At 39.5% G+C, this 13,028-nt stretch overlaps 1 protein-coding gene across 1 annotated transcript; it reads right to left on the bottom strand.

Annotated features, from left to right (window-relative positions):
* Positions 1-4,871: 4,871 nt before the first annotated feature.
* On the bottom strand, positions 4,872-12,250 carry LOC108534883 (endogenous retrovirus group K member 25 Env polyprotein-like; the record flags this gene model as incomplete). The annotated part of the gene is given in 3 exon segments (XM_017880441.1): positions 4,872-5,050; positions 5,052-6,705; positions 12,150-12,250. Coding segments are annotated over 2 exon segments (1,816 nt in total), but the record flags the coding sequence as incomplete, so codon positions are not given.
* Between the last annotated feature and the right edge of the window lie 778 nt (positions 12,251-13,028).

Genomic DNA, 13,028 nt, shown 5'->3' on the forward strand with positions numbered 1-13,028 from the left:
GATGTTTGACTGCAACTCACAGAATTACACTTTTCTCTTCACTGATCAGTTTGCTAACACAGTTTTATTGAAATCTGCAATGGGATACTTCTTAGCGCTATGCAGCTGACAGTGACAAAGGTAATGTCCTCCGATAAAAAGTAGAAAGAAGCTTTCTTAGAAACTTCTTTGTGATGTGTGAATTCATCTCACCGAGTTACACTTACGTTTCATGGAGCATTCAATTAACACTGTCTTTCGGGAAGCTGAGAAGGGATACTTTGGATCGCATAGAGGCCTACGCTGATAAAGGAAATATCCTCGATTAAAAACGTGAAAGAAGTTTTGTGAGAAACATCTTTGTGATATGTCAATTCATCACACAGTGTTACAACTTAGTCTTCATGAAGCAGTTTGCTAACACTCTTTTCGTGGAATCTGCAAAGTGATATTTGGGAGCTCATTGAGGGCTATGATGTAAAAGGAAGTATCCTTAGATAAAAACTGGAAAGAAGCTTTTTGAGAAACTGCAATGTGACATGTGAATGCAACTCACAGAGTTACACTTTCCTTTTCATTGGTCCTTTTATTAACAATGTTTTCTTGAAATCATCCTTGGCATATTTCTTCGCTCAATGAAGCTTATGGTGACAAAGGAAATATCCTCAATTAAAAACGAGAAAGAAGTGTTCTGATAAACTTCTTAATAATATGTGAATTCATCTCACTGAGTTACAACTTTGTTTTCATGGGGCACTTTGCTAACCTTGATTTCGTGGAATCGGCAAAGTGATATTTGGGAGCGTAGAGGCCCATGGGGAAAAAGGAAATATCCTCAGGCAATTGCTAGAAAGAAGCTTTCTGAGAAATTGCTTTCTGATGTGTGAATTCATCACACAGAGTTTCACCCCTCCCTTCTTAGAGCAGTTTGTTGACAGTGTTTTCGTGGATTATGCAAAGTGATATTTGGGAGCTCTTTGAGGGCTATGGTGAAAAAGGAAATATCCTCAGATAAAAACTGGAAAGAAGTATTCAGAGAAACTGCATTGCGATATGTGAATGCAACTCACAGAGTTACACTTTCCTCTTCACTGATCAGTTTGCCAATACAGTTTTCCTGAAATCTGCAATGGGATACTTCTTAGTGGTATGCAGCTGACGGTGACAAAGTAAATATCGTCCGATAAAAGCTAGAAAGAAGCTTTCTTAGAAACTTATTTGTGATGTGTGAATTCATCTCACCGAGTTACACTTACGTTTCATGGAGCATTCGATTAACACTGTCTTTCGGGAAGCTGAGAAGGGCTACTTTGGATCGCATTGAGGCCTACGCTGATAAAGAAAATATCCTCGATTTAAAACGTGAAAGAAGCTTTGTGAAAAACATCTTTGTGATATGTCAATTCATCACACAGAGTTACAACTTAGTCTTCATGAAGCAGTTTGCTGACACTCTTTTCGTGGAATCTGCAAGGTGATATTTGGGAGCTCATTGAGGACTATGATGTAAAAGAAAATATCCTCAGAAAAAAACTGGAAAGAAGCGTTCTGAGAAACTGCAATGTGATGTGTGAATGCAACTCACAGAGTTACACTTTTCTCTTCAGTGAACAGTTTGCCAACACAGTTTTCCTGAAATCTGCATTGGGATACTTCTTAGCGCTATGCAGCTCATGGTGACAAAGGAAATATCCTCCGGTAAAACAGTGAAAGAAGCTTCCTGAGAAATTGCTTTCTGATATGTGACTTCATCTCACAGAGTTACACCACTATTTCTTACAGCCTTTTCCTACAACTGCTTTTGTGGATTCTACGAACTGATAGATCTGATGGGTTTAAAGCATATAGGGACAAAGGAAATATCCTCTGAGAACAACTGGAATGGGAAGCTTCCTGAGATACTGTTCTGTGATGGGTGAATTCATGTCACGGTGTTACACCGCTCTTTCATGGAGGAGTTTTCTAGCACTGATTTTGTGGAGTGTCAGAAGTGATGTCTTGGATATCGTTGAATACCGTGGTAAATAATAAAATATCCTCAGACAAATCTGCAGATAAACCTTCTCAGAAACTTCTTTGTTGTGGGTGAATTCAGCTCACAGAGTGACATCATTGTTTTCATTGAGAAGCTTGCTAACAGTGTTTTCGCAGAATCTCCAATGAGACACATGGCGGCGCTCCGAGACCATAAATAACCTCATCTCAAAAAAGAAATAAGCTTTCTGAGAATCTGTTTTGTGATGTGTGAATTCAACTCACCAAGTTATACGTGTAGTTCATGGAGCCTTAGGCTAGCCCTGTTTCTATGGAATCTGAGAACTGATATTTCAGATCCCTTTGAAGACTATAGGGCCAAAGGAAATATCCTCCTGTAAAAATGAGAGAGAAGCTTTCTGAGAAACTTCCTTGTGATCTGTGAATTCATCTCACAGAGTTACACCTTTCTCCTCATAAAGACGTTCACTAAGACTTCTTGTGGAATTTGCAAAATGATATTTGGGAGCCCATGGAGGGCTATGGTGAAAAGGAAATATCCGCAGATAAAAACCTGATAGAAGCGTTCTGAGAAACTGCAATGTGACGTGTGAATGAAACTCACAGAGTTACACTTTCTTTTTCATTGGTCCTTTTGCTAACAATGTTTTCTTGAAATCTGCCTTGGGATATTTCTTAGGTCAATGAGGCTTACGGTGACAAAGAAAATATCATCAACTAAAAGCTAGGAAGAAGCGTTCTGAGAACCTTCTTTATGATATGTGAATTCATCTCACCGAGTTACAACTTTGTCTTCACGGAGCACTTTGTTAACATTGATTTCATGGAATCTGCAAATTGATATTTGGGAGCGTATTAAGGCCCATGGGGAAAAAGTAAATATCCTCAGGTAATAACTAGAAAGAAGCTTTCTGAGAAATTGCTTTCTGATGTGTGAATTCATCACACAGAGTTTCAGCTTTCCCTTCTTAGAGCAGTTTGTTAACACTGTTTTCGTGGATTCTGCAAAGTGATATTTGGGAGCTCATTGAGGGCTACCGTAAAAAAAAAAATCCTCAGATAAAAACTGGAAAGAAGCGTTCTGTGAAACTGCATTGCGATATGTGAAAGCAACTCACCGAGTTACACTTTTCTCTTCAGTGATCAGTTCGCTAGCACAGTTTTTTTGAAATCTTCAATGGAATACTTCTTAGCGCTATGCAGCTGACGGTGAGAAAGGAAATATCCTCTGATGAAAACTAGAAAGAAGCTTTCTTAGAAACTTCTTTGTGATGTGTGAATTCATCTCACAGAGTTACCCTTACGTTTCATGTACCACTCGATTAACACTCTCTTTCAGGGATCTGAGAAGGGCTACTTTGGATCGCATTGAGGCCTACGCTGATAAAGGAAATGTCCTCGATTGAAAACGTGAAAGAAACTTTGTGAGAAACATCTTTGTGTTATGTCAATTCATCACTCAGAGTTACAACTTAGTCTTCATGAAGCGGTTTGCTAACACTCTTTTCGTGGAATCTGCAAAGTGATATTTGGGAGCTCATTGAGGGCTATGACGTAAAAGGAAATATCCTCAGAAAAAACTGGAAAGAAGCGTTCTGAGATACTACATTGTGATGTGTGAATGCAACTCACAGAGTTACACTTTCCTCTTCAGTGATCAGTTTGCCCACACAGTTTTCTTGAAATGTGCAATGGCATACTTCTTAGCACTGTGCAGCTGATGGTGACAAAGGAAATATCCTCAGATAAAACTAGAAGAAGCTTTATTAGAGACTTCTTTGTGATGTGTTAATTCAGCTTACAGATTTACACTTACGTTTCATGGAGCAGTCGAATAAAACTGTCTTTCAGGAACGTGAGACGGGCTACATTGCATCTCATTGAGACCTACGCTGATAAAGGAAACATCCTCAATTAAAAATGCGAAAGAAGCTTTGCGAGAAGCATCTTTGTGATATGTGAGTTCATCATACAGGGTTACAACTTAGTCTTCATGAAGCTGTTTGCTAACACTCTTTACGTGGTATCTGAAAAGTGATATTTGGGAGCTAACTGAGGCCCTTGGTGAATAAGGAAATATCCTCAGATAAGAACTAGAAAGAAGCTTTCTGAGAAATTGCTTTCTAATGTGTGAATTCATCACACACAGTTTCACCTTTTCCTTCCTGGGACAGTTTGATAACAAGGCTTTCGTGGATTCTGCAAGGTGATATTCGGGAGCTCATTGAGGGCTATTGTGAAAAGGAAATATCCTGAGATAAAACTGAAAGGAAGCCTTCTGAGAAACTGCATTGCGATTTGTGAATGCAACTCACAGAGTTACACTTTTCTCTCCAGTGAGCAGTGTGCAAACACAGGTTTCTTGACATCTGTAATGGGATACTTCTTAGTGCTATGCAGCCGACGGTGACAAAGGAAATATCCTCAGATAAAAAAGTTAAAGAAGCTTCCTGAGAAATTTCTTTCGTATATCTGACTTCATCTCACAGAGCCACACCACTATTTCTTGAAGCCGTTTCCTAGCACTGTTTTTGTGGATTCTGAGAAGTAATATTTTGGATAGGTTGGAAGAGTATAAGGAAAAGAAAATATCCTCCAAGAAAAACCGGAATGAAGCTTTCTGAGGAACTGCTCTGTGATGTGTGAATTCATTTCACCATGTTACACCACTCTTTCATGGAAGATTTTTCTGGCACTGATTTTGTGAAATCTCTGAAGTGATGTCTTGGATATCGTTGATTCCCGTGGTGAATAATGAAATATCCTCAGACAAATCTGCAGAGAAGCCTTCTCAGAAACTTCTTTGTTGTGGGTGAATTCAGCTCACAGTGTTACATCATTGTTTCCATTGAGAACCTTGCTAACAGTGTTTTCGCAGAATCTCCAATGAGACTCACGGCGGCGCTCATTTAAGTGACTCTGAGAGGCTCCAAAAATTTGTTCTTTTAATTTAGAAATGACTAAAGTGAGATTATCTTCTCTTCCCTGTAGATGGCGTCTAACCATGTCCCAGTGATGCTTAGACTCATTATAAACTTGTGGTGTAATACCAAAATCTGACGTATTCCAGTCACATTAACTGGAAACGATGTTCCAAGCTCATGAGTCTATCTCCCATCCAAATGACAGTTTGTCTACGATCATTAATTTGATTTGCCAATTTTTGATCGATACCAGATTGTGAATTCCACAACCTTATGTAATTCTTTTACCAATTGTCAACAAAGCTTACTGTCTGAACAGAAGAGTGCAATGCAACTCCTGCCATAGTGGCTGTAGCTGTGACTGCAATTAATCCCATAATCACTGCAATTAAAGTAAAAATGAATCTTTTGGATCTCTTTAAAACGCCTTTTAATACTTCAGTCAAAATATGGATGGATGGCGAGGCCTCCCATGGTCGATCCATGGACACAGGGATCCACACGCCTTCTCTTGCTCTCACTAGCAGAATACAGTGCTGCAAATCAAGAGTTGAATCAATGCAAGTAAACAATTTGCAATTTTCACAAGTTATAGTTTGGGAGTCTGGTTTAATAACTGTATTTCCTATGACTAGCATATAAGGGAGCTTTACACAACTTTGTAACGGAACTGTTAGACTGGAATTCAGGTTGATAGAGTAAAATGGCTTATAATCTCTTGTTTCTATAGTTTGGTTTCCAGACCAAATTCTAAGGTGGTATGAAGCCACAGTAAGCCTCCATAATTCTGGATGTTCAGGACCAAAAACAGGACTTGTTATTTTTGGTCTTGGAGTAGAGATTCTCTTTTCTCCCAACGTACAAGCGTAGAAAGACTGTAGTTTTTTGTGCTTATGTTTGTCTAAATTTTCTGTTAAGTCACTATCAACAGTTGGACTCACTAGTGCACTGGGACAGAATTGAGTTTGTCCTGTGCAATCGTGGTAGAATTGACCTCGAGGTGCCCAATCTATAACAGTTCCAAATGTATTGTTTTGTAAAATCACCGCACTATCGGCCACACATTCTTCCCAAACTAAATCTTTTGATTCTTTGGAAATCTCCTTGGGGCAAGGTTTCCCTTTTGGCCTAAATTTTAATGATCTTTGATAAGAGAAGTCTTGTAAATAGTTTACCTGTGGTTTGAGTGACATTCCGCTTACCATGTGATAAGTAAATCTACTGATGGGATTGAGAGTAGGTACTTCTACCAACCAATTTTGGATAGCAGGCATTAAACATCCTGGTGCTTTCCCTAGACATATAGGAGGATAACGATACCCAATGGAAATATTTATCATCATTCCTTCTTCCTCCGGTTTGGCAGGGCAACGATCATCTGTGGGACCAGGTACCCACACACTATTATTAACATATACTTCAATAGGATTATCCATCCATGTGACTGCCCGAATTAAGGGCGGGAAAGGCACATAGGCCCAGTAGGTATAATTAGCTGCAGCTGCTCCTGCAGGCATGGGGAGACTTACCACCGTTGATACAACCATTAAAGCTGCAAGCAGCATTTTTTCTGAGGTTTGTGTCACCTTTGTGCTAGCTAGGCTTTTTCTAGCTAACAGTGTCAGCTTCTTTAACTGTGCCCAGGTCGGCAGCTCCGCCTTCTTGGTGTGTGGTGACTTCATCTGTTTTTCTAATATCACCACTTGACTCATCATGCGAGTCAATGGTGCTCGATTGCGGTGTTTCCGTCTCCGTGGAGGCGCTTTTCTTTGCATCTCCGCTGGGTTCATTGTAGAACTTCAAATGTCTAGTGGGTATCCAAATAGGAAGCTGATTTTCTCCTGGTGAAACACAAGCAAAACCTCTTCCCCAGGTTATCACCTTCCCTATTTCCCATGTCCTATTTTTGTTGTCTTTCCACCAAATCAGTTTTCCTTCATGTGGACTGTTCTTTTTACCAGTAAGATGTTGTTCTGCAGAAGTAGTAGTCTGATTTCTATAAATGTTTAAAAAATTTAAAGTATAGAGTGCTAGATTAAGCTGCATCTGAGGAGAGGTACACTCCTTACTGTCTCCCCCTTCTTTTTGTTTAACTAACTGAGTTTTGAGTGTTCTATTAGTTCTTTCAACTATGGCCTGTCCTTGGGAATTATAAGGAATTCCTGTTGTATGTGTAATATTCCACTGATTTAAGAATTTTTGGAAAGCTTTACTACAATAACCTGGTCCATTGTCAGTTTTAATTTTTTCTGGAACTCCCATCACAGCAAAACAAGATAATAAATGTTTTTTAACATGGGAAGTACTTTCTCCTGTCTGGCATGTTGCCCATATGAAATGTGAATAAGTATCAACTGTTACATGAACATATGATAATTTTCCAAATGAAGGTACATGGGTAACATCCATTTGCCATAATGCATTAGGACACAGACCTCTGGGATTAACTCCTGCCTCTTGAGTGGGCAGGTGTAGTACTTGACACTGGGTACAATGTTGTACAATATTTTTTGCCTGTTTCCATGTGACATCAAATTTGTTTTTTAACCCTGCTGCATTTACATGAGTCAAAGCATGAAGTTCTTGTGCTTTTATGAATGCAGAGGATACCAGTAAGTCAGCTTTTTCATTTGCTTTAGTTAAAGGTCCTGGTAAATTAGTATGTGCTCGAATATGAGTAATATAAAATGGGAAATTCCTTTTTCTTACAGTTTGTTGTAACAAATTGAACAGCTGGTTTAACTGATCATCCATGCTATATTTAATTAGAGCTGTCTCAACATCCCTTGTAGCCTGTACTACATATGCAGAATCTGATATAATATTAACAGGTTGATTAAAATCTTCTAACACTGTAATGACTGCAACCAACTCTGCCCTTTGAGCTGATTGATATTGAGTTTTGATTACTCGCTCCTTTGGCCCTGTGTAAGCCGCTTTTCCATTGCTGGAACCATCAGTAAATACTGTCAGAGCATTTTCTAAAGGTTTATGTCTGGTAATTTTAGGTAAAATCCAAGTAGTCAATTTTAAAAACTGGAAGATTTTTGTTTTTGGGTAATGATTATCAATAATTCCCACAAAATCAGCAAGGCCAATTTGCCATGCACCAGAATTGATAAAGGCTTGTTTAACTTGTTCCTTGGTTAAAGGAACAACTATTTTGTCTGGGTCATTACCACACAATTTTATTATTCGTAATCTTGTCTGACCAATTAACGTAGCTATTTGGTCCAAGTACAATGTAAAGGTCTTAATTGTACTGTGAGGAAGGAATGACCACTCCACAAGATCAGTATTTTGAACAATGATGCCTGTTGGAGAATGTGTAGTGGCAAAAATCAAAAGTTGGAGTGGGGCTAAAGAATTTATTCTACTTATTTGCGCTGACTGAATTTTTTCTTCCACTAATTTAATTTCTTTTGTTGCCTCTGGGGTTAATATCCTTCTACTATTTAAGTCTGGATCTCCTCTTAGGATAGAGAACAAATTTGACATGGCATAAGTAGGAATGCCTAGAGTTGGCCGAATCCAATTAATATCACCTAACAATTTCTGAAAGTCATTTAATGTTTTTAATGTGTCTTTTCTTATTTCTATTTTTTGTGGCTTAATTTTTCTATTTTCTATTTGCATCCCTAAATAATGAAAAGGATCAGAGGTTTGGATCTTATCAAACGCTATTGTTAGTCCTGCGTTGGCAACCTCTGCTTGCAGAAATGTGTAACAGTCAATTAATTTGTCTCTTGTTTCTGCAGCACATAAAATATCATCAATATAGTGAATGATATAACAATCTGAAAATTTGTCTCTAACTGGTTGAAGGACTTGACCTACGAAAGTTTGACAAATAGTTGGACTATTAAGCATTCCCTGAGGTAATACTTTCCACTGAAACCTGGTGGCTGGTTCTTTATTATTTATGGCTGGTATAGTAAAGGCAAATTTTTCACAATCTTGCTCTGCCAGAGGAATGGTAAAAAAGCAATCCTTTAGATCAATTATAATTAAAGGCCAGTCTTTTGGGATCATGGCCGGAGAGGGCAATCCAGGTTGGAGAGGCCCCATGGGTTGAATTACAGCGTTTACGGCTCTTAAGTCCATTAACATACGCCATTTGCCTGATTTTTTCTGAATTACAAATACAGGAGAATTCCAGGGTGAGAATGAAGGCTCAATATGTCCCTTTTCTAATTGTTCCTTTGCTAATAAGTGTAAAGCCTCCAGTTTTTGCTTTGGTAGCGGCCACTGATTTACCCATACCGGTTTTTCTGTTTTCCAAGTTAATGGAATGGGTTTAGGAGGCTCTACAGTGGCCGCTCCTAAAAAGGATAGCCTATTCCTTTTTTTTCTTGATTTTTCTCAGTCTCAATTGGGACTTTAATGCCATTTTCATTTTTTCCTAATCCCTTTCCTGGTATATATCCCATCTTAGTCATGATTTTTTGACTTGTGGGGCTGTATAATGGAGCAGGCATAATGATCTCCGCACCCCATTGTTGTAACAAATCTCGACCCCATAGATTAACGGGAATTGAAGTAATCATTGGCTGAACAGTACTTTCTTGATTATCTGGCCCTAAACAATGTAAAATCATTGTACTTTCATACACTTCTGAGGCAGTGCCTACGCCGACAAGTTTTGTAACAGCCTTTTGTTTAGGCCAATTTTTTGGCCACTGATTTAAAGCAATGACAGAGATATCTGCTCCTGTGTCTACCAACCCTTCAAACTGTTTTCCTTGAATAATGGCCTTACACACAGGTCTGCTTTCAGAGACCAGACTTGCCCAATATGCAGCCTTTCCTGCCAGATCAGTGCTTCCGAACCCTCCTGTTCTTTTTATCTTACTGTTTCCAATTTTAATATAAGGTAGGAGTAATAGTTGAGCAATTCTGTCTCCTGGACTGGCACTCCAAGGAATTGAGGAACTAATAACCAATTGAATTTCGCCTTCATAGTCTGAATCAACCACACCAGTATGAATTTGAACTCCTTTTAGATTTAAACTTGATCTTCCTAAGATTAGTCCTACAGTCCCCTCAGGCAATGGGCCGTATACCCCTGTGGGGATTTTTTGTGGAGGCTCCCCTGGAAGCAGAGAGACTGCTTGTAAAGCACATAGATCTACTGCTGCACTGCCACTTGTGGCGGGGGATAATTGCTGTACTGTGATAACTGGCTTATTCCCTGAGACACTTGCGACAGTGGGGGTTGTTGTTCCTGAAAACCCTGGGGAACAAAGGGTTGAATTTGGAATGCCCCAGTTTGTTGCGGGGCCTGAGGCTGGCCCCTCCTCTCGTTTCCCGACAGTGGTTGCCCATTTTTATCAAATTTAGAACGACATTGAATACTCCAATGTTTTCCCTTTTTACATCTTGGACATAGGCCAGGTGGCCCTTTATCTGTTGTTGTAGTAACTTGAGTAGTTACATTTTGCTTATTTGTGACTAGGCAATTCTTTTTTAGATGACCAATTTGACCACAATTATAACATTTTCCCCCAAATGTTTTCACTTGTCCTCCTAAAGCAACCCCTGTGATTGCTTGAGCCATAAGCATAGCTTTATGCATAGCTCCTCCAATTCCATCGCAGGCTTTAACGTACTCTGAGATTACATCTGATCCTGCAGGAACCCTTCCTTTTAATGGCTTAATGGCTGATTGACAATCAGGATTGGCGTTTTCATATGCCATCAACTCCACTATGACTTTGCGGGCATTCTCATCGGTAATTGACTTTTGAGCAGCATCTTGAAGTCTTGCTACAAAATCAGGGTAGGGCTCTTTAGAGCCTTGTCTTATTGTATTAAAGGAAGGGCAGGCGGTTCCTGGGTCTTGGATTTTCTCCCAGGCCCTAAGGCAGATAGCCCTGATTTGCTCAATGGCCTCATTTGGCATTATTGCCTGTTGGTCAACAGTGCTCCAATTTTGACCTATTCCTAATAGTTGATCTGCATCTATGTTAATTGGAGGATTGGCAGTCCTATTTCTTCGGACCTGTACTTGTGCCCCATCAATCCACCAAGTCTTAAATTGTAAAAATTGAGAGGGTGAAAGTGATGATTTTGCCAGAATCTCCCAATCATAAGGAATGAGTCTATGTCCATGAGCAATGGAATCTAATAATGTTCTCATGTAAGGAGAGTTGGGTCCATACTGTTTTACTCCTTCTTTCATCTCTTTTAGCATTTTTATAGAAAAGGACTGATATCTGGCTTCAGCTACGGGAGGCTCTCCCTCTTGGGCCCCTTCTCCAGGTGGTCTTGCTTCTAATATTACTGGGAATTGCCACGCCTCAATATCTCCCTGTTTTCTTGCCTCATCGATAATTTTATGTATTGCACTACCTTGTGTACTAGGCGGTGCCGTAGGATTAAGTCTCATGGTGGGCGGCTGAGGATATGGCACCCTGCCCTGTGGCACTGGAAGTGTTCCTGGCTGTCCATACAGATTTTCTGGGGGCTGCTGATACTGCAGTTCAGCTGGCGGCCAGTATTGATAGGGTACTGGCGGCTGGATCTTACTTTCTACCTGCTGATATTGTGGACACTGTATTTGGATTGGCATTGCCGTGACAGAGACTCTATCTTTTTCTATTTGATCTTCTTTTGGAGTTTGTACTTGTTTAACCTGCATTTGAGGTTCTAAGGTTGCAGGCATCTGAGCTGTTGTAAGAGGAGTTGGCCATCGTGGTTTAGACTCTGATGGCTCTGCTAATTTTGGATCTTTTTCCTCTAATTTTAACGTTTCAGGATATATTACTTCCTGTAATTGATTATTGTCAACATTTTGCGTTGACCGAGCCATTACCGGCTCTGCTACACATTTACAGTGTGAACTTTCTTTTCTTTTCCGGGATTCTATCCCTGCCTCTTTTTCACAATCTACTGCACAGCTTTTAGGGACATCAGAAATTGGAATGTTATCTTCTTCTGTTTGCAACGGTTCTAAAGCTACTTTAACAATGACCCAATCATTCCATACTGTAAGCGGGATGATTTTACCTTCCCTACTTGCTTGTTTTAATTCTTTGCCAATTTTTTCCCAATCTTTTAGATCTAAAGTTCCCTGTTCCGGAAACCATGGACAAAACTGTTCTATTGTTTGAAAGAGCGTATTTAGATTTTTGGTAGACACTTTAACTCCCCCTCTTTTTAAGAGAATTTTTATAAAGCTGCGATAAGAGGCATATTTACTTTTAGTTTGCCCCATTGTTACCCTAGGTTCTTCCGAGCGCACAAGCTTACCGCAAGGCTGACTGTAGACGTACTCGGGAGTCTCTCGTCGACTTGTCCTCAATGACCACGCTCCAGCGTACCTTCACCTTAGAGAAAAGCTTCCACGTTGGGCACCATCAAATAACCTCATCTCAAAAAGAAAGAAGCTTTCTGAGAAACTGCTTTGTGATGTGTGAATTCAAGTCACTGAGTTACACCTGTATGTCGTGGAACTGTTGGCTAGCCCTGTTTCTGTGGAATCTGAGAACTGATATTTCGGATCCCTTTGGAGACTCTAAAGCCAAAGGAAATATCCTCCGATAAAAATGAGAAAGAAGCTTTCTGAGAAACTTCTTTGTGATGTGTGATTTCATCTCAAAGAAATACACTTTTTTCAACAAAAATCACTTTGCTAACAGTATTTCCTGGAATCTGCAAAGTGATATTTTGGAGCACATTGAGGCATAATATGAAAAAGGAAATATCCTCAGATGAAAAGCAGAAAAAAAGTTTCCTAAGAAACTGATTTCTGATGTGTGAATTCATTTCACAGAGTTATACTTTGGTTTCACGGAGCAGTCTGCTATCAGTGTTTTTGGGGAATTTCAGAAATGATATTTTGCAATGAAGCCTATGCGGATATAGGAAATATCCTCAAATAAAAAGTAAAAAGAAGCTTTCTGAAAATCTTCACTGTGATGTGTGAATTCACCTCACAGAATTACACCTTTGTTTCCAGGAAGGAGTTTGCTAACACTGTGTTCCTGTAGTCTGCAAAGTGATATTTGGGCATGCACTGAGGCTTATGATGAAAAAGGAAATATCCTCAGATGAAAATTAAAAAGAAGGTTTGTGAGAGAATGTTCTATGATGTGTGAATTCTTCTCGCTGAGTTATACATTTTTTTCA

Source organism: Rhinopithecus bieti, unplaced genomic scaffold (assembly GCF_001698545.2).
Source record: "Rhinopithecus bieti isolate Rb0 unplaced genomic scaffold, ASM169854v2 scaffold_12733, whole genome shotgun sequence".
In the NCBI taxonomy this organism is placed as follows: Eukaryota; Metazoa; Chordata; class Mammalia; order Primates; family Cercopithecidae; genus Rhinopithecus; species Rhinopithecus bieti.